This window comes from Astatotilapia calliptera, chromosome 1 (assembly GCF_900246225.1).
Source record: "Astatotilapia calliptera chromosome 1, fAstCal1.2, whole genome shotgun sequence".
Taxonomy (NCBI): Eukaryota; Metazoa; Chordata; class Actinopteri; order Cichliformes; family Cichlidae; genus Astatotilapia; species Astatotilapia calliptera.
This window is the reverse complement of record NC_039302.1, coordinates 19,130,121-19,152,437: the sequence shown is the minus strand read 5'-3', so window position 1 is coordinate 19,152,437 and position 22,317 is coordinate 19,130,121. Positions and strand designations below refer to the sequence as shown.

The 22,317-nt window shown below is 40.6% G+C and overlaps 2 protein-coding genes across 5 annotated transcripts; both read right to left on the bottom strand.

Annotated features, from left to right (window-relative positions):
- Positions 1-7,811: 7,811 nt before the first annotated feature.
- btbd10b (BTB (POZ) domain containing 10b) lies at positions 7,812-17,924 on the bottom strand. Of its 4 annotated transcripts, none has more exons than XM_026167898.1 (9): positions 17,848-17,924; positions 17,109-17,256; positions 13,144-13,340; positions 12,416-12,731; positions 12,171-12,273; positions 10,350-10,470; positions 9,246-9,443; positions 9,050-9,160; positions 7,812-8,396 (listed from the first exon to the last, which is right to left on the bottom strand). In XM_026167898.1, the coding sequence occupies exons 2-9, from the start codon at positions 17,207-17,209 to the stop codon at positions 8,065-8,067; spliced, it is 1,479 nt and encodes a 492-aa protein (XP_026023683.1). In that variant the 5' UTR covers positions 17,210-17,256; positions 17,848-17,924; the 3' UTR covers positions 7,812-8,064. The 4 variants fall into 4 exon arrangements, with proteins under 4 accessions (XP_026023683.1, XP_026023676.1, XP_026023668.1 ...); XM_026167891.1 differs by lacking the exon at positions 17,848-17,924 and adding an exon at positions 17,701-17,777; XM_026167883.1 differs by lacking the exon at positions 17,848-17,924 and adding an exon at positions 17,622-17,694.
- On the bottom strand, positions 17,209-20,911 carry pth1b (parathyroid hormone 1b). Its single transcript, XM_026179591.1, has 4 exons — positions 20,830-20,911; positions 20,629-20,717; positions 20,364-20,496; positions 17,209-17,256 (listed from the first exon to the last, which is right to left on the bottom strand). Exons 2-4 carry the CDS (start codon positions 20,706-20,708, stop codon positions 17,209-17,211), a joined length of 261 nt encoding a protein of 86 aa, XP_026035376.1. The 5' UTR covers positions 20,709-20,717; positions 20,830-20,911.
- Between the last annotated feature and the right edge of the window lie 1,406 nt (positions 20,912-22,317).

Genomic DNA, 22,317 nt, shown 5'->3' with positions numbered 1-22,317 from the left:
AGGTCCACCTTCTTAGGGAAACCCTCTGCAGAGGAGCTGACAGAGCCAGGAACTTGTGAGTTGTGTGTGTCCACTCAGGCATCATTCATGCTTGTTCTGTAGGCAGTTCCTGTCAGAAGGAGGAGGCACAGCAGGAGCGTCGGGGGGCGGAAGACGGTGCCTCAGTGCCTCTCTCCTTCTGACATTGTTAAAGAAAACACAACAAATTTATAATTATTTATATATTACATGTAGGTAATGTCCTCAAGTTCTGTATAACCACTTTTTCCTCTCTCTGTGTTTGTTTCTCGTCTGTTGTTGTGTGTGTTTGTGTGTATTTGTCTCTTTCAAACAGGTGCCGGTCCTCACCTCTGCAGTGCTGCCGTCTCCTGTAGCGCTGCATGGTTCTAAGCTAAGTTTCCTTTCCTTTTTCTGTTCTCTAGTTTTGTCCTCAGGTTTGAAGTGTCTGTGTTGTGCAGCTGGTCTGGTCTGTCTCTAGACAGTTCAGGCTGCACCCACCAGTAAATGGTGGAGGCTCACAGCGACATACTCAACACACAAGTTTCTGAACTCTGCATGAGGGTTTCTCCGACGAAGTGAGGGCCGTGAGGCACAGCTCCCCGTCCCCCGGTGACCCTGCTAGGTCCACCTTCTTAGGGAAACCCTCTGCAGAGGAGCTGACAGAGCCAGGAACTTGTGAGTTGTGTGTGTCCACTCAGGCATCATTCATACTTGTTCTGTAGGCAGTTCCTGTCAGAAGGAGGAGGCACAGCAGGAGCGTCGGGGGGCGGAAGACGGTGCCTCAGTGCCTCTCTCCTTCTGACATTGTTAAAGAAAACCCAACAAATGTATAATTATTTATATATTTACATGTAGGTAATGTCCTCAAGTTCTGTATAACCACTTTTTCCTCTCTCTGTGTTTGTTTCTCGTCTGTTGTTGTGTGTGTTTGTGTGTATTTGTCTCTTTCAAACAGGTGCCGGTCCTCACCTCTGCAGTGCTGCCGTCTCCTGTAGCGCTGCATAGTTCTAAGCTAAGTTTCCTTTCCTTTTTCTGTTCTCTTAGATTTGTCCTCAGGTTTGAAGTGTCTGTGTTGTGCAGCTGGTCTGGTCTGTCTCTAGACAGTTCAGGCTGCACCCACCAGTAAATGGTGGAGGCTCACAAAGACATACTCAACACACAAGTTTCTGAACTCTGCATGAGGGTTTCTCCGACGAAGTGAGGGCCGTGAGGCACAGCTCCCCGTCCCCCGGTGACCCTGCTAGGTCCACCTTCTTAGGGAAACCCTCTGCAGAGGAGCTGACAGAGCCAGGAACTTGTGAGTTGTGTGTGTCCACTCAGGCATCATTCATGCTTGTTCTGTAGGCAGTTCCTGTCAGAAGGAGGAGGCACAGCAGGAGCGTCGGGGGGCGGAAGACGGTGCCTCAGTGCCTCTCTCCTTCTGACATTGTTAAAGAAAACCCAACAAATTTATAATTATTTATATATTTACATGTAGGTAATGTCCTCAAGTTCTGTATAACCACTTTTTCCTCTCTCTGTGTTTGTTTCTCGTCTGTTGTTGTGTGTGTTTGTGTGTATTTGTCTCTTTCAAACAGGTGCCGGTCCTCACCTCTGCAGTGCTGCCGTCTCCTGTAGCGCTGCATGGTTCTAAGCTAAGTTTCCTTTCCTTTTTCTGTTCTCTAGTTTTGTCCTCAGGTTTGAAGTGTCTGTGTTGTGCAGCTGGTCTGGTCTGTCTCTAGACAGTTCAGGCTGCACCCACCAGTAAATGGTGGAGGCTCACAGCGACATACTCAACACACAAGTTTCTGAACTCTGCATGAGGGTTTCTCCGACGAAGTGAGGGCCGTGAGGCACAGCTCCCCGTCCCCCGGTGACCCTGCTAGGTCCACCTTCTTAGGGAAACCCTCTGCAGAGGAGCTGACAGAGCCAGGAACTTGTGAGTTGTGTGTGTCCACTCAGGCATCATTCATGCTTGTTCTGTAGGCAGTTCCTGTCAGAAGGAGGAGGCACAGCAGGAGCGTCGGGGGGCGGAAGACGGTGCCTCAGTGCCTCTCTCCTTCTGACATTGTTAAAGAAAACCCAACAAATTTATAATTATTTATATATTACATGTAGGTAATGTCCTCAAGTTCTGTATAACCACTTTGTCCTCTCTCTGTGTTTGTTTCTCGTCGTTGTTGTGTGTGTTTGTGTGTATTTGTCTCTTTCAAACAGGTGCCGGTCCTCACCTCTGCAGTGCTGCCGTCTCCTGTAGCGCTGCATGGTTCTAAGCTAAGTTTCCTTTCCTTTTTCTGTTCTCTAGTTTTGTCCTCAGGTTTGAAGTGTCTGTGTTGTGCAGCTGGTCTGGTCTGTCTCTAGACAGTTCAGGCTGCACCCACCAGTAAATGGTGGAGGCTCACAGCGACATACTCAACACACAAGTTTCTGAACTCTGCATGAGGGTTTCTCCGACGAAGTGAGGGCCGTGAGGCACAGCTCCCCGTCCCCCGGTGACCCTGCTAGGTCCACCTTCTTAGGGAAACCCTCTGCAGAGGAGCTGACAGAGCCAGGAACTTGTGAGTTGTGTGTGTCCACTCAGGCATCATTCATGCTTGTTCTGTAGGCAGTTCCTGTCAGAAGGAGGAGGCACAGCAGGAGCGTCGGGGGGCGGAAGACGGTGCCTCAGTGCCTCTCTCCTTCTGACATTGTTAAAGAAAACCCAACAAATTTATAATTATTTATATATTTACATGTAGGTAATGTCCTCAAGTTCTGTATAACCACTTTTTCCTCTCTCTGTGTTTGTTTCTCGTCTGTTGTTGTGTGTGTTTGTGTGTATTTGTCTCTTTCAAACAGGTGCCGGTCCTCACCTCTGCAGTGCTGCCGTCTCCTGTAGCGCTGCATGGTTCTAAGCTAAGTTTCCTTTCCTTTTTCTGTTCTCTAGTTTTGTCCTCAGGTTTGAAGTGTCTGTGTTGTGCAGCTGGTCTGGTCTGTCTCTAGACAGTTCAGGCTGCACCCACCAGTAAATGGTGGAGGCTCACAGCGACATACTCAACACACAAGTTTCTGAACTCTGCATGAGGGTTTCTCCGACGAAGTGAGGGCCATGAGGCACAGCTCCCCGTCCCCCGGTGACCCTGCTAGGTCCACCTTCTTAGGGAAACCCTCTGCAGAGGAGCTGACAGAGCCAGGAACTTGTGAGTTGTGTGTGTCCACTCAGGCATCATTCATGCTTGTTCTGTAGGCAGTTCCTGTCAGAAGGAGGAGGCACAGCAGGAGCGTCGGGGGGCGGAAGACGGTGCCTCAGTGCCTCTCTCCTTCTGACATTGTTAAAGAAAACCCAACAAATGTATAATTATTTATATATTTACATGTAGGTAATGTCCTCAAGTTCTGTATAACCACTTTTTCCTCTCTCTGTGTTTGTTTCTCGTCTGTTGTTGTGTGTGTTTGTGTGTATTTGTCTCTTTCAAACAGGTGCCGGTCCTCACCTCTGCAGTGCTGCCGTCTCCTGTAGCGCTGCATGGTTCTAAGCTAAGTTTCCTTTCCTTTTTCTGTTCTCCTAGTTTTTGTCCTCAGGTTTGAAGTGTCTGTGTTGTGCAGCTGGTCTGGTCTGTCTCTAGACAGTTCAGGCTGCACCCACCAGTAAATGGTGGAGGCTCACAGCGACATACTCAACACACAAGTTTCTGAACTCTGCATGAGGGTTTCTCCGACGAAGTGAGGGCCGTGAGGCACAGCTCCCCGTCCCCCGGTGACCCTGCTAGGTCCACCCTCTTAGGGAAACCCTCTGCAGAGGAGCCGACAGGGCCAGGAAGTTGTGAGTTGTCTGTGTTCCTGTCAGAAGGAGGAGGCACAGCAGGAGCGTCGGGGGGCGGAAGACTGTGCCTCAGTGCCTCTCTCCTTCTGACATTGTTAAACAAAACCCAACAAATTTATAATTATTCATATATTTATATGTAGGTAATGTGCTCAAGTTCTTGATAACCACTGTTTCTCTCTCTTAGGGAAATCCTTTGCAGAGGAGTTGTGAGAGCTATGAACCTATTAGTATTTTGGCCTCAACATCATATTTATATAAAACTGATATTTCAGTGAAGATTTGAACCCCACTCGGTCGCGACAGATGGCCACCCCTTTCTGAGCCTGGTTCTGTCGGAGGTTTCTTCCTGTTAAAAGGGAGTTTTTCCTCCCCACTGTCGCCAAGTGCTTGCTCATAGGGGATTTGGGGGCTTTGTTAAAACAACCACTGATAAGTTCAGTGCCATCAGATTTAGTTCTCAGCAAATATGTAAATGGATGATTCGTCATCAAGTGAGGAAACATCCATTTAAAACATATTCACGAGTTGTATTTAGTTTTGTATAAATATGATTTCTGGGACACTAAGGCCAAACACAGACTAATTTGTACAATTTGGGGAAAAATAAATAACAAATCTATAAGAAAAAGATGCGTCATTGTTTCATGTAGAGTTCAAATAACACACCATTTGATATCAACATATGTTTGTTACATTTTGCAGTGCTGGTGTTATATTCTTATGATTTTGTTCATTTGATGAGTATATCTTTCTCCTTTGCTTCACATATTTACTGCTTCTTGGCTAGCTTTAGTCATGCTAGCATCAACACAGGAAGAAACAGATACACATCAGAGAATCACCATGCATCGGCCTATCTTAATGCAAATGAAAAACGACAAAAATCAAAATATAAATAATTTTCAGATTACTAAAGCTATCAATGGATCCACAGGTCCGACAGTGAAAACACAATCATATCATGTTCAAGTATGTTGTAATCCAATTTTAAAACTATAAAATAGAATAAAGACTATTTTTAGTTTACTTTGTTAATAAAGAAATTTCTTAGAATTTTCAGAAAAACTAACGTTATACATAGCAAAATAAGTAAGTACAAAGTAAGTAAAATTTTATTTGTATAGCACTTTTCAAGATAAAAATTACAGAGAAACTAAAACACACACACAAAAAAATAACCACAAGCAAGTTTTAACACATGAGTTTTTAGCTGTTTTTTAAAAGAGACCAGTGAGTCCCTAGATCCCAAGCTCAAATGGAGAGAGTTCCAGACTCTGGGGGCCACAGTTTCAAAAGCTCTGTCACCTTTTGTTTTCAGCCTCGTATGATGGACAACCAGCAAGCAAGCCCTGATCACATTATCCTAGGGACCTGTTTGAGATGCATGGATATTAACGATCTCTGTTATATGTCGGTGCCTGTTCATGCAGAGCCCCTAATGTCAAAGTCATATTCTTAAAGCGGACTGAATTTAATGGGGAGCCACTGCAGCTGGATCAGCAGGGGTGTGACATGAGAGTACTTGGAAGACTAGGTCAGAAGCCTTGCAGCAGCATTCTGAACACCCTGCAGACGTTCCAACGAGGCATTACATAAACAAGTGAACAAAGAATTACAATAGTCCAAATGAGATGAAAGAAATGCATGTATGACAATTTCGAGGTCTGAGCATGACACAGTGGACACAACACTGTTTCTTAAATGATAATAACAGGAGCAAACCAGAGATTTAACATGAGCATCCAAAGTCAACTGAGTCAAAGTTTACTCCAAGATCCCTAGGATTTGCCAAATGTAGCAAGAGGACCTAAATTTTTCATAATCTTGGGCACAAATTTATCGGGAGCACAAACAAGGACTTTGATTTTCTCCTCATTAAGTTGAAGAAAGTTATCAGCCATCCAACCTCTAATGTAGTCTAATCTGTAGTTTGGAAACATCTTGGGGCTTAAAGGAGATGTACAACTGAATATCATCTGTACGACACAGCTAAGCGTTTTGCAATTTGGCATGATTTAAAACGTTTAAATTTTTTCTGTATTAAACGGCAGAAATTAAGCTTTCTTGTGGGAGGTCATTTTTGAAAAACAAAACAAAAAAACCTGCAGCTTCAGTCTGTGAGATGTTGGCTTTCAGCCCTGGCAGCGTGTCTGGTGTGGAGCCGACAACTCACAGATTTTGAAGTGTCGGGCCGCACTTTGTGTTTACATCTTTGTGTGGAAGAAAGTTTACCTGCTTTCATTTGCTGTTTTAGCTGTTTAGTGGTTGTTGAAATAGCTTTAACCTGAGATTCTGGCGATTCTTACAAAATACACATTTATTCAAAAATCAATTCAGCATTTAATGAATCAGTCTCACATTATTCAAGGTATAATCTTATAATTCTTTTTTAAACCCACTCCTATGAAATATTCCCACCAGGCCATCTGACAACAACAGCAATACACATTCCTTCATCTGAGGCTTGGTTTGGTTTCAGCAGGCTTCCTTGAGGATGTTTACATGCCTAAGTGCTTTGAGTTGCTGCTGATGTAAAAGGATAAGATTTGTGGATTACTGCAATGAATAGTGGAACAGATGTACCTAATAAAGTGGTTGCTAATTACATGTAGCATGACTTTGCTGCACTATACATCATGCTTTGTTCTCAGATTGCCTGATTGTATAAAGTTTTCCAAAAAAAATCGACTCTACATTAGGCCTATGTAACCAAGGTAACATCTGACACCACTTCCGGAAAATCCCTTCATTGTGGCGGGAATGAACTCTGTATAAATTCCGGGTCAATCTGCTGCATCTCCCCTGCTACATGTCATCATCCCTGAATGCATTGTGCGAAAAAACATGGCCGCTCCCGCGACTCCAAAATAGTTTTAAACAACAAAGATTTAATGAATAACAATTTTTTTTTTTAGTTATTCTCAAGTATGTTTTTATGTAGTGGAGATAATTTGCAACATATTTAGAATAACTTGTCATAATAGTTGGGGTTCCTTTTAAATAGCTTATCAGGTTCTATTTGCTATCATTTCTACTCAGGGAGAAATGAAATAGGAAATGTATATGTATATGAACTGCAGTAAAAATATCAGTGTGAAGAAAGGTCATTTTATTTTTTAAGTAAGTACAAAAATTATATTTAGCCCTTCAAGCTTTTTAAATATGGTTCAGTTTGCTGTTACCAGTCTGTGGTATCACATTGAATCTAATTTGGAATTATCAGTGGTTTAATGTAATAATTACAAAAATTTATATTATTAATCTGAATTTATTTTTAGTGTTTCCGACCCAATTGTATAGAGCAGAAATGTTTCTTCTTAATGGTCATTAGCATTTAACCATATCTGGTCAGTCTTACCTCTGGAGGGCAACATCTCCTGGGTCCTGTTAGGCTTTTACAATAAGGCATGCAATATACATACCTGCCTATATCTATATATCTATAGATAGATATACAGATAGATACACACACACACACACACACACACACACACACACACACACACACTTTTGTACTGTGTGTATATATATATATATTTTTTTAAATGTTCATCTTTATTTCATGATTTTGTTTTATTTTTAAACAACAATTTCAAGCTTTGCACATAAAAGATTCTGACCACAACAGCCTGTGTTCTGCTTAATATCTTGGCTGCAGGAGGAGCAAAACATCACATATCAGATCCAGCCAATGACTACATATCCCATGACAAGAATCAAAGACATCTGAGAGGAGTTCAACTGGAGATCATGAGACTAAGTGGTGAGAACAGATTTTCTCCATGACCAGAAAGATGTAATCTCTCCTTAGCTAGTTGTGTATCCTTCCCCATCAAAGCCATTTAGCAGTTAGGCCACCCGAGAGAATCAAAATCTAAGATATCAGTGAAATAAAACCTGTGAAAAAACAGTGACACCACAAGAGTGCTCAGTCAAAACCACCAAATTAAGATACAATAATATTGTAAATAATAATGCTAATAATATTTTTTTACAGATTTTTTCCCACAAACAAAAATAGATTCCTTCCTTTGGTCAAGTAAAAAACAAAACAAAAACCCCAAAATGAAAACAATAGTGAAATGTTATTTTCACCAGTCTTATGTTCCTCGTGTTTTTTTTTCCTACAGTCATCCAGGTTCTTGAGGCTCTAAGGCTGCAAAGGAGGTGTCAAGGCAATATGGTTATGGTGCCCCTAGCGCTCCATGCTGCAGCATGCTGGGAGTAGGACTAGAAGAGTAGGAGAGGGGCAGAGGCATTGAAAGAAGACCAACGTGTCCTCAGACAGCAGGTGAAGGTGCATCAGGATCAGGCTCATTGCTGTAGTTGTTGCTGTAGTGGTTCCCACTAGGTGGGTGATTAGGCAGGATATCCAGTTCATCCACTTGGGGGCCAGGGTGCATCACCACCAGCTGATCTTGGGGGATGTCAGCTGCTGCTGCTGCTAGGTTGGTGATCGACTTGGACTTTACGCACTGGAAATCAACATGGCGGCTTTTACCCTCCTCCTTTTCCCAGGACATGCGGATGAAGGGCCTCTGGACGTAGTTGTAAATGACCTCTGGACGACCTCCTGGTCTTTTCTTGACTTTCTCTTTATACGTAGGGTAACCTGTCAGAGAGACAATAACACTAGTGGCTCAGTTTATGCTAACTTTTGTTAACACAGAATACAAAAAAGCAAACACCAGAAGCGAGGGGCTCACCCTGAACGTGATGTGACTGACCATTTGTTTAAAAGGAATCAATGCATTACCAAGTGTTGGGCTCTAAATGACCTTATTCTAGTTTGATCGACTTCCCACTTTAGGCGTGTCTTTTCAGTCACAGCATACAAAAACATTCAGGTAGCAGCATGTCTATTGTCTACATCTGGTATGTGAACATAATACTGCACTCCAACTGCATATTAACTTGGGCAGATGTTAAACTGAGTGAACAAAGCAGTTTGGGTACAAAACCATTATATCATTTTATTAAATAAAATATATTTTGTCTCACGCCGACCACAGTTGATTCGTTTGATTCTGACTCTAATAACATCCAGATTGCAAAGAGGCATCTGCTGTTAGCTATTTTATGCATTAATTTGCTTGCTGCCAAACAAATCTGTAATTATAAATCTGCAGTATGCAGTGAGTCGTTATATTCTGTACTGTTCATATAGGTCAGACATCTCTCTCCCACTCATGAGAATGGAAAAAAAAAAAAGAAAAAGAAAAAAAGAGAGGACATCAATATTTAATACTGAAAAATTCAGCTCACCTTCAATGCCCAGCCTTATTTTCTTCAGTCCCCGCTCTTTTAAAACTGATTTGGCAACGTCTCGGTTTTCGATATACTTGAAGAATCTGTACAGTTTTGTGCTGTAAATAACTACAAGGAGAAAACAAACAAGGTGGTTTATTGTGCGTCTGTGCTCCGAGATGTGTGCCTACGCTCTGAATTAGTGGGTACTCACTCTGTGAATACTCTTCCCCCATTTGTGGTGGATATTCTTCATCCCAGTCAACCACATCATCATCGGTAAGGACTACAATGTGACATTCCCTCTCTCCGCTCTGGGCGCTGGCCACCATCAGAGGCAGAACCATTTCCTCGAGGTAAAACTCAAATTGACGCCGAGCTCCATCATTGGACAGCTCATGCATCAGGGCACCTGTTAACAAAGAGTGAGACTTTAAATTCAAAATTTCCATCATAAGCATAAACTTTATAAAGTGCACAAAGGTAAGCAAGTAACTCCTGAAACAACTAAAAACAGGCCCTCTGCTCTACTGTCATGCAAGTAGCCTTTATCTTTCACCACAGAGCTATTTCAGAGGTGCCTTCATAAAAACTGAATTCCTAATTAAAATGCTTCTTTCAGATCAGGATACTACTTGTAGTTTTAAATTCAAACAAATAATTTACAGGTAAGCAAACAACCATTTCCTTGCCTCCATTCCAGCAAAGTACCGCTACAAAATCTTCAGTGCTAATGAAGAAAAGGTCTGTCCAGTCTCGCAACCATCAGTTTCAGGCACTATTGTGTTGCAGTGCACCTGAAACTGATGGCCTTAAAGAACCCACTCAAGATGACCGTGAATCAAATTTGTAGACATATTTACCCCAAAAAGTTGAGGAGGAAAGGAGACGAAATGTCATAGATGATATGCAACAAGTTGTGGCCCTGAACTCACTTTCACATGAATAAGGACTATATGGATTTGAGAAATTTTGTTTTTCTATTCATTATAGGCTAAAACTCTAAAAGAAAAAACAAACAAACAAGAAAATAGTAATTAACCAGAATTACCTGCTGACTTAAAAAAAAAATAATAATAAAACAGCCTACGTTTTAGACACACGTACAGGGAAAATTGCTTGTTCTTAAAAGCTGTATTTTTCTTTAAAGCCAAAAATCTGAAATCCTCACAGGTTGGTGATTATGATCAATTAGCTGCAATCTTGTTAAGCCTTGCAAAGTGACGAGGCACTGAGCAGTCTCCCTGATCAATGATACTCAGCGCTGCTACTGTTAATGCAACACTAACAGCTTCAGTGTCCCAGAAGAAATACTCACTGAGGTCTCTGCATTTGATGGTGCTGTAGTCGAAAGAGATGCATAGATAGTCACACGCCTCACGCAACTCGGGGATAGAGATTCCATCAGGACAACGGATTATCCCAGATTTGTAGTAATCCTGCCAATTAGAGAGAAATCACAAAGAGGAAATCATTAAAAACACCATTTATCCATCAACTTAAATCATACAATTACAAACAAAATCAAAACCCTTTTGATAAAAATGAACCCGGTAACAGAATCTCAGTTTGCTTTCTAACAGCAGTTTCAGAGTTACACATGTTAAAGGAGACTTCCATTACTGAGCCTGTTGAACTGTTATGAGGTGGGTTTTTAGTAGGCCAAAGGTAACATGCAGTTTGGCAGGAAATTAGATGCAGCAGATAACACCATGCAAATGTCAAACTGTGAATTAAAGCTCAGATTCAGATCAGTCAGATTTGCTTTGTCATTCCAGCCTCATATACACTTCAGATACCTGAATGGGCTGTAGCAGGTACGCACTGTGTTATAGCTGCAGCAGTGTTTTCTGCAGGGTTGGTTTCTGGTGCATTTTAGATGAATCAGACAACAAAAATGCAGCCTAATCTAATCGTACGTTTTTTAGAACTCACCAACTGCAGCTTTCTCAGTAAACTGCGTACTACTCACTCACCATATCGCAAAGTAAATTCAATTTTCCAACATATATCTACTTAAGAGTTTCAACATGAGCAATCAGTCGCTAATTAGATGTAATGTAGACAGTACAAAACAGCCCATGCTGAGTAATATTCTACCTGAATTATGGGTATTATATAATGTTTATTTATTTATTTTTTTAATTTAAAACTACTTTAGTTTAAAACTAGTTTTATTTCAGCACCATCTGTATTATGATCTACTGTTTATATTACTGCTTGATAGTAAACCATAGGAACCAGTACACTACTTTAAATTTCAGGCATTATATGCATTTTTCAATAACACTGCTATACCAGTAAATTAAGTAATTTAAACATGACCCCATCCGTAATGGTCATGCGGATGGGGTGGGGGCTGTATTAATTCAACATCCTGATCATACAGCGCAAATAATTGAAAAAATTAAAAATTCACAAGTCAATATCAATGTAGAAAAAACAAAAACAAAAAAAATATTCAACACTAATAACTGCACATTTGTTTTGTGTCATCTCTGGCCGCATTGAACTTTGATAGACTTTCACAGCAGAGGCTCAGACAACTCCTCACACACACGGGGATCCAGGTAAGGAAAATATAGTGTGTCGCTCAAGGCTAACAGGTGTTATATGTCCCATAAAGATTGGAAGAACACATCCCAGTGGGAGTTTTATTCACAATTTCCTTCTACATTCTGCTGTGGAAGCATTAATGAGCAAATGCTGATATATTTAAAAATTGTGACATCAGAGATTGGTGTTACATCTTATACAAAAGCAATAAAGGCAGCCTGTTAAGAACTGACTTTATAGCCCTGTGTAAAATATTTAAGTTTGGTTAAAAGAGCAAGGAAGTAGATTTTTGTTGACTTGATTGTGTTATTTTATTTATTTATGATACATTTTCAGAGCTTTTTAAGCCTCCGTTGTGATTCGACAGTAAAGAGAAGATTAGAAAGACCAGGGGAAGTAGATGGCCTTAGGGCAGATTGTTTGGGTTGCCTACTCTACCCAGTGAGCTAAAATGATCCCACGATAGCTTAATATCTTTTAATAATAATGCGACACAGATAAAAATCATTCAGCATAAGTGTGTATCCAACATTTACCTCACAATTATTTATGCATACAAGGATTATGTAAAAGAGAAACTAACCAGAATTGCTCTGAAAACTGTTGAGCTAATCCCCTCAGCCACTTCGTACTCCCCTTTCTCGTTGGGCCGTGTGAAATTATGTTCTCTTCCAGATCCAAACATTCTGTGCAAAAGAAACTTTGATTTATTCCCCCAACTCACAGATCTATACTTATATGCGTGAATATTTAATTTTTATTTAAGTTTCAGTTGTTACAGCTATGATGACTAAAGACAAGGATAACGAGGATTAAAATATACTTTACCTGCCCAACATGGTATTGGGCTGTGCAGTGAAGATAGAAGGATCCACTACAAAGCGTGTGTTGTCAACAATCAGAGTGACTCTCTCTGAGGTCCGAATGTTTCGGTTTCCAACTGTGCCACCGGCTCCCCCTTCCTTAGGATTCTCATAGACAAAAACCATTTCTCCAGCTGCCAAGCTTTTGAAAGTGCCCTCGGTGCTGGACAAGCTACTGTTGCGACTGCTCACCACCCCACTGCTGCTGGAACCGCTGGGTGAGACTCTCTGAGGCCGCGGACTACTGGGCCTCGATGACGAGCCGCCATCTCGATCACGATCTAGACGGGCGGGCGGAATGAATCACCATGGAGAAATCATCTTTGGTTTTAATGTCCAAATCAAAGATCAAAATCCAGATAGAAAAAAAGTGCCTAGTTTGTAGTAACATTTTAGTTTGCAGCTAAGATTTGTAAAAGAATTTTGTATTTCTTTGCAATATACACATTGTGTATATACACAAGGTCCCACTCATAACATTTGACATGTAGGCAGTCAAACTTCTCGGTCTTGGTCTAAACACAGGTGGATAAGCATTGCCTTGATCTGCTCACAGCCAAAAGCAGGAGACCTAAACCATGTCTGAGCTGCAAGTTGATAAATTTGGTCAGCTGTTTAACAGAGCTTGCCAAAAGCTGCAGAACTCCAACATGACACCCATATAAGCCGTCTATTCTTTCCACGCACACTCACCACTGTTGTGCTGGCGGGTGGGTGATGTGACGTTGCGAATGCAAGGGGTAAGCTGGCCTTCTCTCTCATGCGAGGAGTCCCTGGAGCGATCGCTGGAGCGGCGGCGGTCACGTGAGCGGTCACAGCCCCCGCTGGCACCATGTAAGCTCATCTTCCTATGTTCTTCCTTCACTTGAGACGTACGGGCTTGGCTGCTGCTTTTGAAACACAAAAGCATGTGTAATGCACCTCCTCCCTTTCTCAAGGCCAGAGGATATTGGTATTTCATAGTTTTATGACGCACAATGTGGAACACATTTCACTCAACATGGCTGTCACAGCTTTTGGCTTAGGTCATTTGCCCTACAAACAACTGTAGTAGTGCCAACAAGCTTCATAAAGACATTTAAAACTAACCACCAGACCAACCAGACCAACCAGATTCTACTTTAATAAAACAGTAACAAGCCGCACATTGTGTATTGCAGTCAAATATAGATACTATTACCTTTGATATTTAATTTGAAAGAAAATCAAATCAGAGTTTTGACATGCTTATTTTATGTTTATTTAGAAATTTCATTTCTAAATAAACAGTATGAGCAGTTATAAATAAAAGTAGATTAAAATTCAAATGGGAAAAAGACACAATAGAGCTAACCATTAATTTCTCAAAGACCAAATCTTCTTAGTGTTTAAAAAAAACAACAATCAGAGAAAGAATAAAATTCACAATTAGAAGCAGAGCTACAGGGTAAAAAAAAAAAAAAGGAAAGGGAAAAAGGAAAAAAAAAAAAGTTTTGTTTAACCTTTTAGCCATTCACAGATACATCCCAATCCTGGGGCTGAGCATACACTTGCAGAGCTTTCCTGCATACCAAAAATGTTGGCCTTCCAACAATGGAAAATCCCAAGGCCAGTGTTGAAAATGTTTTAAATTACTGTTTAAATATACTCAAGCTTGAGTTTCATTTTGCTCACCAAATTTCCAGAAATAACCAAGAAATTCATAGGCATGTATTAAGCTAGTTAATACCAAGTCACTGTCATAACTATATACCTAAAGTGCTACAGGAAACATGCCTTCAAAAGGTAGGAGACTAAATTATAAAGCAGATAAAGATAAGGCTGGCAGATGAGTTAACAAGAAAGTAAGGAAAGGCTACACAGAGCTCCATGTGGTCATCACGAACACGTTATACTTCAGTAAATATTCACTTAACATCTAGGGCTGCCACGATTTGTCGACTAGTCACGATTACGTTGACTATCAAAATCGTCGACGACTGATTTAATAGTCGACGCGTCGTTTGAAACTTTGTAAGATCACAAAAGACGCAGGAATAAGTGTCAGGATTTAAGAGTCTAATAACGGACTGAAACAGAAGATGGCAGCATTGCATGTACAAGGATGTCAGCTACCGTTAAACCCCGAAGAAGAAGAAGAAGAAGCAGCTGTGTCCCAGAATTCATAGCGCGGCCCAGCGCAGTTTCCAACAATGGCGGCAGCTAGTTAGTTTTAATATTACTCTTATTATTCTTTCTGGGTCACAAAATAAACGTTTAACATATTTTCAGGTGAGAATGTAGCTGTGTAAACCTCAAATATCTGCTCAGTTTATCAGGACACCACATATTTTCAAAAGCGCTCCGACGTTTTCGGAGACATCTGTTACCCACTAGCTCGTTAGCGAGCCGGGGGCTAGGCTCACTAGCGCCGTGAGAACACCGGACTCCCCGCAAATCGTTTTCAAACCCACCGCCGTCTTTCGCTACTCAGGTTAAATATATATGAGTCACTTAGATAACTTAAAATGTTATTGTTTGGCTTTTTTTTTTTAGTATTTTATTTGTTCCTGAGTAAATCAGTTTGTCTGAGATTAAAGTTATAGTTTTTACACAGCTGAATAAACGTCAAGCAGACAGCTGATTATCAGAAGTGTGAGATGCTCCAGAATATACTCCAGTGTCCTGTTATATTTTAGATAGCAAGGAGTTTATTAAACTTCACCGAAACAATCTGCAAATTTCATTAAAATTTAATAAACTATCATCTTGTTTTTATTTTTAGTTAGCACAGACCTTAAACACTTAAAGCTGTAAGCTAATGATAGTTATATAAGAGCAGATGCTGCTGGTGCAATAAGCTGTAGTTTTACATCTAATGGATGATGATCTGATTAGTCGACTAATCGCAAAAATAATCGGTGACTAGTCGACTATCAAAATAATCGTTTGTGGCAGCCCTATTAACATCCATCAATCCATCTTCATCCGGGGCCGGGACAGGGCAGCAGCCTAAGGAGAGAAGCCCAGACCTGGCAGGGAGAGGGAACTCATTCCCGACCCACCCGGAGTGGGCACTCCACCCTTTTCCGGCTGAGAACCATGGCCTCAGATTTGGAGGTGCTGATCCTCATTCCCGCTGCTTCACACTTGGCTGGGAACCGTTCCAGTGCGAGCTGGAGGCCTTCACCCGATGAAGCCAACAGAACCACATCATCCGCGAAAAGCAGAGACGAGATTCTGAGGCCACCGTAGTGAAAGCCCTCCGCCACTTGGCTGCGCCTAGAATTCCTGTCCATAAAAATTATGAACAGAATCGGTGACAAAGGGCAGCCCTGGTGGAGCCCATCACCCACCGGGAACGAGTCCGACTTATTGCCGGCAATGCGAACCAAGCTCTTGCAACGGTTGTATAGGGATCGAATGGCCCGTAGCAACGGGCCAGACACCCCATACTCCCGCAGAACCTCCCACAGGACACGGTCGAATGCCTTCTCCAAGTCCACAAAACACATGTAGACTGGTTGGGCAAACTCCCATGCACCCTCAAGTATCCTTGAGAGGATAAAGAGCTGGTCCAGTGTTCCGCGACCAGGACAAAAACCGCATTGTTCCTCCTGTATCAGAGGTTCAACTAGCAGACAAACTCTCCTTTCCAGCACCCTGGCATAGACTTTCCCAGGGAGGCTGAGGAATGTGATCCCACTGTAGTTTGAACACACCCTCCGGTCCCCCTTCTTAAAGATGGGGACCACCACCCCGGTCTGCCAGTCCAGGGGTACTGCCCCTGATCTCCACGCAACATTGTAGAGGCGTGTCAACCAGGACAGCCCTACAACGTCCAGAGCCTTCAGGAATTTGGGGCGGACCTCATCAACGCCAGGGGCTCTGCCACCAAGGAGTTGTTTAACTGCCTCAGTGTCCTCGCCTCCGGAAATTGGCGGGTCATTCCCCTCATCCCCAGACTCTGCTTCCTCCTCGGAAGACGTGTCAGTGGGATTAAGGAGGTCCTCAAAGTATTCCTTCCACCGCCTGACAATTTTCTCAGTCGAAGTCAGCAGCGCTCCGCCAGCACTATACACAGTGCAGGTAGAGCACTAGAATCTCTTCGAGGCAGTCCAAAAGTCTTTTTTCATGGCCTCTCCGAACTCCTCCCACACCCGAGTTTTGCTTCAGCCACTGCCCGAGCCGCATTCCGCTTGGCCTGTCGATACCTGTCGGCTGTCTCCGGAGTCCCACAGGCTTACCAAGAGCGATAGATCTCCTTCTTCAGCCTGGTGGCTCCCCTCACCTCTGGTGTTATTCACTTAACATCACAGATAAATATGTGAAAGATAAGTGAAAAGTAAGTTTGAGCCTTTGGGCAATCTCAAACCCATGGGAAGTCAACTCCATCACATTTCCATATATTGAAAACGTTAAATACTGCCATAAACAGGCAATATTATTTGATTTTCAAAAATTTTCTCAGTGGACTAACACTTCTCTCCAGTATCACGCAATCATTGAGTTACAGGGAAAGTGCTAGGCCAAATTTATATTCATAGGGGTTACGCCTATGAGTTAATACAAAGCAGGACGGATGCAAAAGATACACATAAGCAAACCGATACTTTCTCTTGTGATATCCCTAGAACGTATGTGGCGTATGTGACTGTTGCTGTGAACTTTACAACTCCATATATTTTCACCTGGCTCACCTTGAATGCCTGCAGAGTTTGCGCGGTCGGCTCGCTGTTTTTCGTTCCCAGTTTTCTGTATCACTGGAGTTGCTGTCATATGACGGCAGACGAGCTGCCATCACCCGGACAGGGGGTAGCCCGGTCTGGATCTTTCACCGTTCATAATCTGTTCGACAAATGGCGAAATCAACAAGTCAGTTTAATTCCCTGGTCAGCCTCGTGTAAAATCCACAGGTAGCTGCTGTCGGTTAACAAAAAAGCTAGGTTGTGCAGCCAAGCTTGAGTTGAACAAAGATTGATTGTCAGGTTTATCGCTGTTATCAAATTAAACGTTGTCGACGTTGCTGTGAGACGACTTTGCTATTTTAGCATAGCTAGCTAGTTAGCTAACTAGCATTAGCAGTATTACCAGCGGTACGTTACAACAATATCAGAACAAACTTCCGAGACGCAGAATGGCTAGTAAACATGCTCCAAGAGTGTCCATAGACATGATTTGATACAGGAAAGATACAGGAAAAAAACAGCTACCTAGCTGGCTACGGTTTCCGCTGCAGTATAATCCCACTTGCTCGCCAGCTAACCAGTCATTTCCTTTCAAAACACTCACCCAGCTGACGTACGACGTGACGACCGTTAACGGCTCGACGTGCTGACGCACTTAAAACTACATTTCAAAGTCATTGCTACGCTCGCCGATCAAACGTGTCTCAAAAGTTAAAGAGTTGAAAAATTAAATGTACTACAGGTGACTGACCTGTTTTCAGTAGGTAATAGAAGAAGTTTTTCTTTTTCTTCAAAAAAGTCAAAAGAAAGATGACCGAGTCCCTCAAGTGTCGCGATATGTTGCGTGTGCGATTGCTTTTTTTTTTTTTAAAGTTTCCTTTATTCATGAAAAAAAATCCAAAATGTGAAGATACTAGTACCGATATTTGTAAGCCTATAAAAGACAAAATGAACCGTGGAGAAAAGGAAAGAAAAAGAAATATGAAATAAGGTACAAAATAAATAAATAAAAGTAAATAAATAAATATATGTTTTCATGTACATGTAACTCAGCTTATGTGGAGAACTGACAGCAGATATTGAAGAATGTAATTGCATTTATAATTAAAACACCCATTAACATGTGCATTAATTTATTATATAATAAATATAGCACTATTTTAGACTCTATAATCAGCAGTTCCCACTGATTAGCACTGAACTGATCTGTCTACTATGGAAGCTTATTTCTTCAACTAATGATTTTTTTCTATCCATAAGTCAAAATTTCAAGTTAGTATCTCGAAATTTTGAATTACATAATACAGAATTTTAACCTCCCCAGACTTGAAATTTTGAGATAATTACTTACTTTCAACTTTGCTCTGCCTGGCAGATTTTGTTTTTAATTATTTTTTATTTATTCAACTTTAGTGGTGGAAAGAAGCTTCCATATTCCATTGTGCACAGTTTGAGGTAAAACTGCAGAATATAACAAAAAAAATGATTAAAGATTAATTAAAACTAGGAGTAAACACAAAGTGTTGATAAATCTAACCAGGTATCAGTTCAGCCTACAGTTATGCTATGGTAACAAACAATGTTAAATAAATAACAAAATTAGGTTAAGTTGTAGGTAGTCTCATATCATAGTGGTGCTTTGTCCAATTAATTTAAAGGCCTCTAACTGGATGTGAAAAAAACACCGCACACTAGCAAATCTTTGCAGAAGACATTTTTATTTTAAAGTATTAATATATAGATAATAGTTATAGTAGTAGCAAAGTTGCTTATTCAAAGTAAATGCAGGGTCATAGCAAGGGTGCTTGTCAATTAGCCAGATCAACTCTTTAGGACATGACTGGAGGACAGAGCAACACAACAGCCGAACAGGATACATATCAGAGCTTATCTATGTCTTATCCATCAATCATAACATCTCTCTGCTTTGCCTTTATTCGACACAAGTCAAACAGCCTGTTATGATTTGCAAACAATACACACACACACACACACACACACACACACACACACACACACACACACACACACACACACACACACACACACACACACAGTATACAAGGCTGGAAAAGTCTGAATATGATGATATGATGCAATGTGTGCAGCCATCAGTCAGTAAAATCACCTTAAAAAAAATTAAAGTGGGACTAGACATCAACTGAATTCTAATCTTTAGGACTGAAAATTGATGATCTTGTCTTATGACTTTTTATCAAGTATTTCTAGAATAATTTTCGTGTATGGCCACTCAAAACATCAATCAATTCTGTAATCTGACAGATATATTACAATGTTTTGCAAATTTTAAAGAACATTACTTAGTGTGAGTTATTCCTGCGCCAAGAATATGTTAAACATTGTGTAATGTATTGTATGTAAAGCCATGTATGTAATCTATGTAAAGTCAAGCTAGCGAACGCAATCCAGAAATTGCTGACACAAAAGGCATGTAGGTTGAGTTGTCGTATAGGTTACATCTCACAAAGTTACCCAGTAAAAGTGATCAATACCTGACAGTAAGAATGAAGTACAGCAGTTCAAAGAGAGATCAGAGAGGTTCTGCAGAGCACTTTAGAGAAATTTGTTGTAGAAAGTTAAAGCAGGGGTAAAAATCACCAGCAGAAAATCTGACTCAGTCCTCAGGAGATCATGTTAGTGACTATAAGAGGACTGACTGAAAAACATACAGTATAACTCCTGAAAGTCATTACATAAAGGCATACATATGATGCGCATGTAAGAAGCACACACAAGAAATGTAAGACTAGCCATCTTATTGGTCCTTTACAATATGCAGTAAACAACATTTGTAAATAGTGATGTGTATGGTGTGGAGAGTAGGAGGACATTTTAAAACCTTTTCTTCCCCAGACGGCCTGAGATATTGACTGTAGTACTTGTAATCCTACTGATATGACATTAAAACAGAATGTGAAAAAAAGGGAAAAAAAGAGGGAAAACATTTATCAGACAAGAAAAAAATAAAAAATAAAATAGAATTAAAAATAAAATAAAAAACACAATAAAAGCATAAATAAATCAATAAATAATCTGACAAAATTTTAAAATAAGTTAAGAACAATAAGAAAAAAAACATCTAAAATAACTCTTGGAAAAATAGTCAGATTCTTCAGTAATGCATGGGGATTTTGTTTCATAAGATATACTGAACATTAAATCACTTGAATTTGCATATTTTGTATAACTTTTTTAAATTTTTGATCCAAAAACATCATATTGAAAAATATTTTTTATAGTTCTTGCTTTTCCATGTAGTGGTTTAGAGCTGGCCACAATAATTCCCTTCAACTTTTCCTGGAGCCAGTCTTGCCTTTCTCCTACTTGTTTGTGTTCTCGAACATTGTGCATAAGCTGCACCTCACTGACAGTCCTCTTTCTGCACAAACAGAAAACACACACAGTCAACTCAAGGAAGAATTACAGGATCAGTTAATTATTTAAGCTAATTGTGCATTATTAATTTTCATTCCAAAGATGATATTTCACTGTAGAAAGTTTAAGAGTTTACCTCAGTGGTTTAGCCTCTGTGTGGATGCTCCAGAGGAGGATTACCAGAACCAACATTTCCAAGAACCTCAGTGAAAACATGTCGATTAACTGAAGCAAATTAAACTATTAGTTAGACGAGGTATTTTCTACCTATATTTTCAAAAATATATATGTATATTACAGCCATCTATTTAAAGACATATTCATTGGTCGTTCTTACCAGGTCTGGTGTCCTTCTATCCAAGAAATAGTGCGTCAGAGCTGGTAGTTAGAGGACTCTATCCGTCTGGGAAAGAAGTCAAACTTGTTGATCAGTCTTTCGTGTTAGGAAGGCGCTCTCCTTTATATACAGTGTAGCCCTCCCCTGGTCATCAATGAGCCATTTTCACTGTTGATGTTGATGTCACTTTTCCAGTGCATCAATGCGAACAGGCATCTGCATGACACCACCTCCACCACAATTCACTACTAACACATCTTTCAACACCTCTGTAAAGGGGCCTGCTTGTCACACTGGTTTTGAACATGCTCCATTTTCACCCTTCATCCCGAATCATTTTTGTTATGACATACAGGCTATGTGCATACACTTTAGCAAGCAAATCTCTTTATTGGTTAGTATATCTCTAACAGTATATGCCTCATGCAGCAGGACTGCAGTGAAAACATATACTCTCTAAAATGGCAATAACTGTCAAGCTTAATTTATTAGCAGTGCAACTTATTTTATGGTTCATCTCATGCAAGCTCTAAAGTTTGCAGAAAGGTGTAACTGCATCAGGCCGCAGACATAAAGCATTCAGTGTTGCCGATTAATATAATGTTAATATAATCTCTGAGCTCTCTGACGTGACGGATTGACTGAATACCTACAGATCTAGTTCTTCTGTTCTTTCAAGACTTGCTAGTAGCAATAGAACATGTTAAAAGTAGCTTGCATCAGCTAAGGAGATCATATATTTTCATCTTCATCAAGAGTATAGAACCACTGATTTTTTATTTATTTATTTATTTATTTATTTTTTGCATTTTATGTGAGAAACCCCCCCCCCCCCCCCCCCATATCTGTAAAATTTATTTGTGAGAATTATGGGTTCTCAAAATGTTCTTTAATGAAAGAAATTTGTTGCAGATGCTTGTATAAAGCTGCTGTAGGAGTGTAGATTCTACAGTGGTTGCATATAAAGCTTTACTCATGATATCAAAGTGGACCGGACATTTGAAAAACATACAATTAACATCCTGTTAAATATGTAGCATCACACTTTGTGAGGTATGGGTTATGGATAACCTTGTCATGGTGTCACAAGCTGCATTAGGTAACCGTGAAAGATGTTTTCTAAATGTGGCAAAGGAATGGCAATGTCATGACTGACAGAATAGGTGTTGCAAAAGGACCTATAGCTTTCTGTCATTTAATTTTCCAGCAAAATTTAATCTATACAGGGTGTATTAACCAATCTGAACACTTTTAAATGATATTGTTTTCTGGAGTGACAGGCTGCATTTCTTACAATTTAAAGGAATTCCTTTCCTTCAAAAAGCATTAATGATTAATTGACTTGTATAATGTGGCAATAGTGCCACATTCTAAAGCCGAAGGTTGGTTTGGTTGTATTACACTAGAATGATCAGAATTGCAATTGTAGCACATATTACTACAGCCTAATTAATAAAGTGTCAGATGTACTGCAAAGTCTCAAAGACT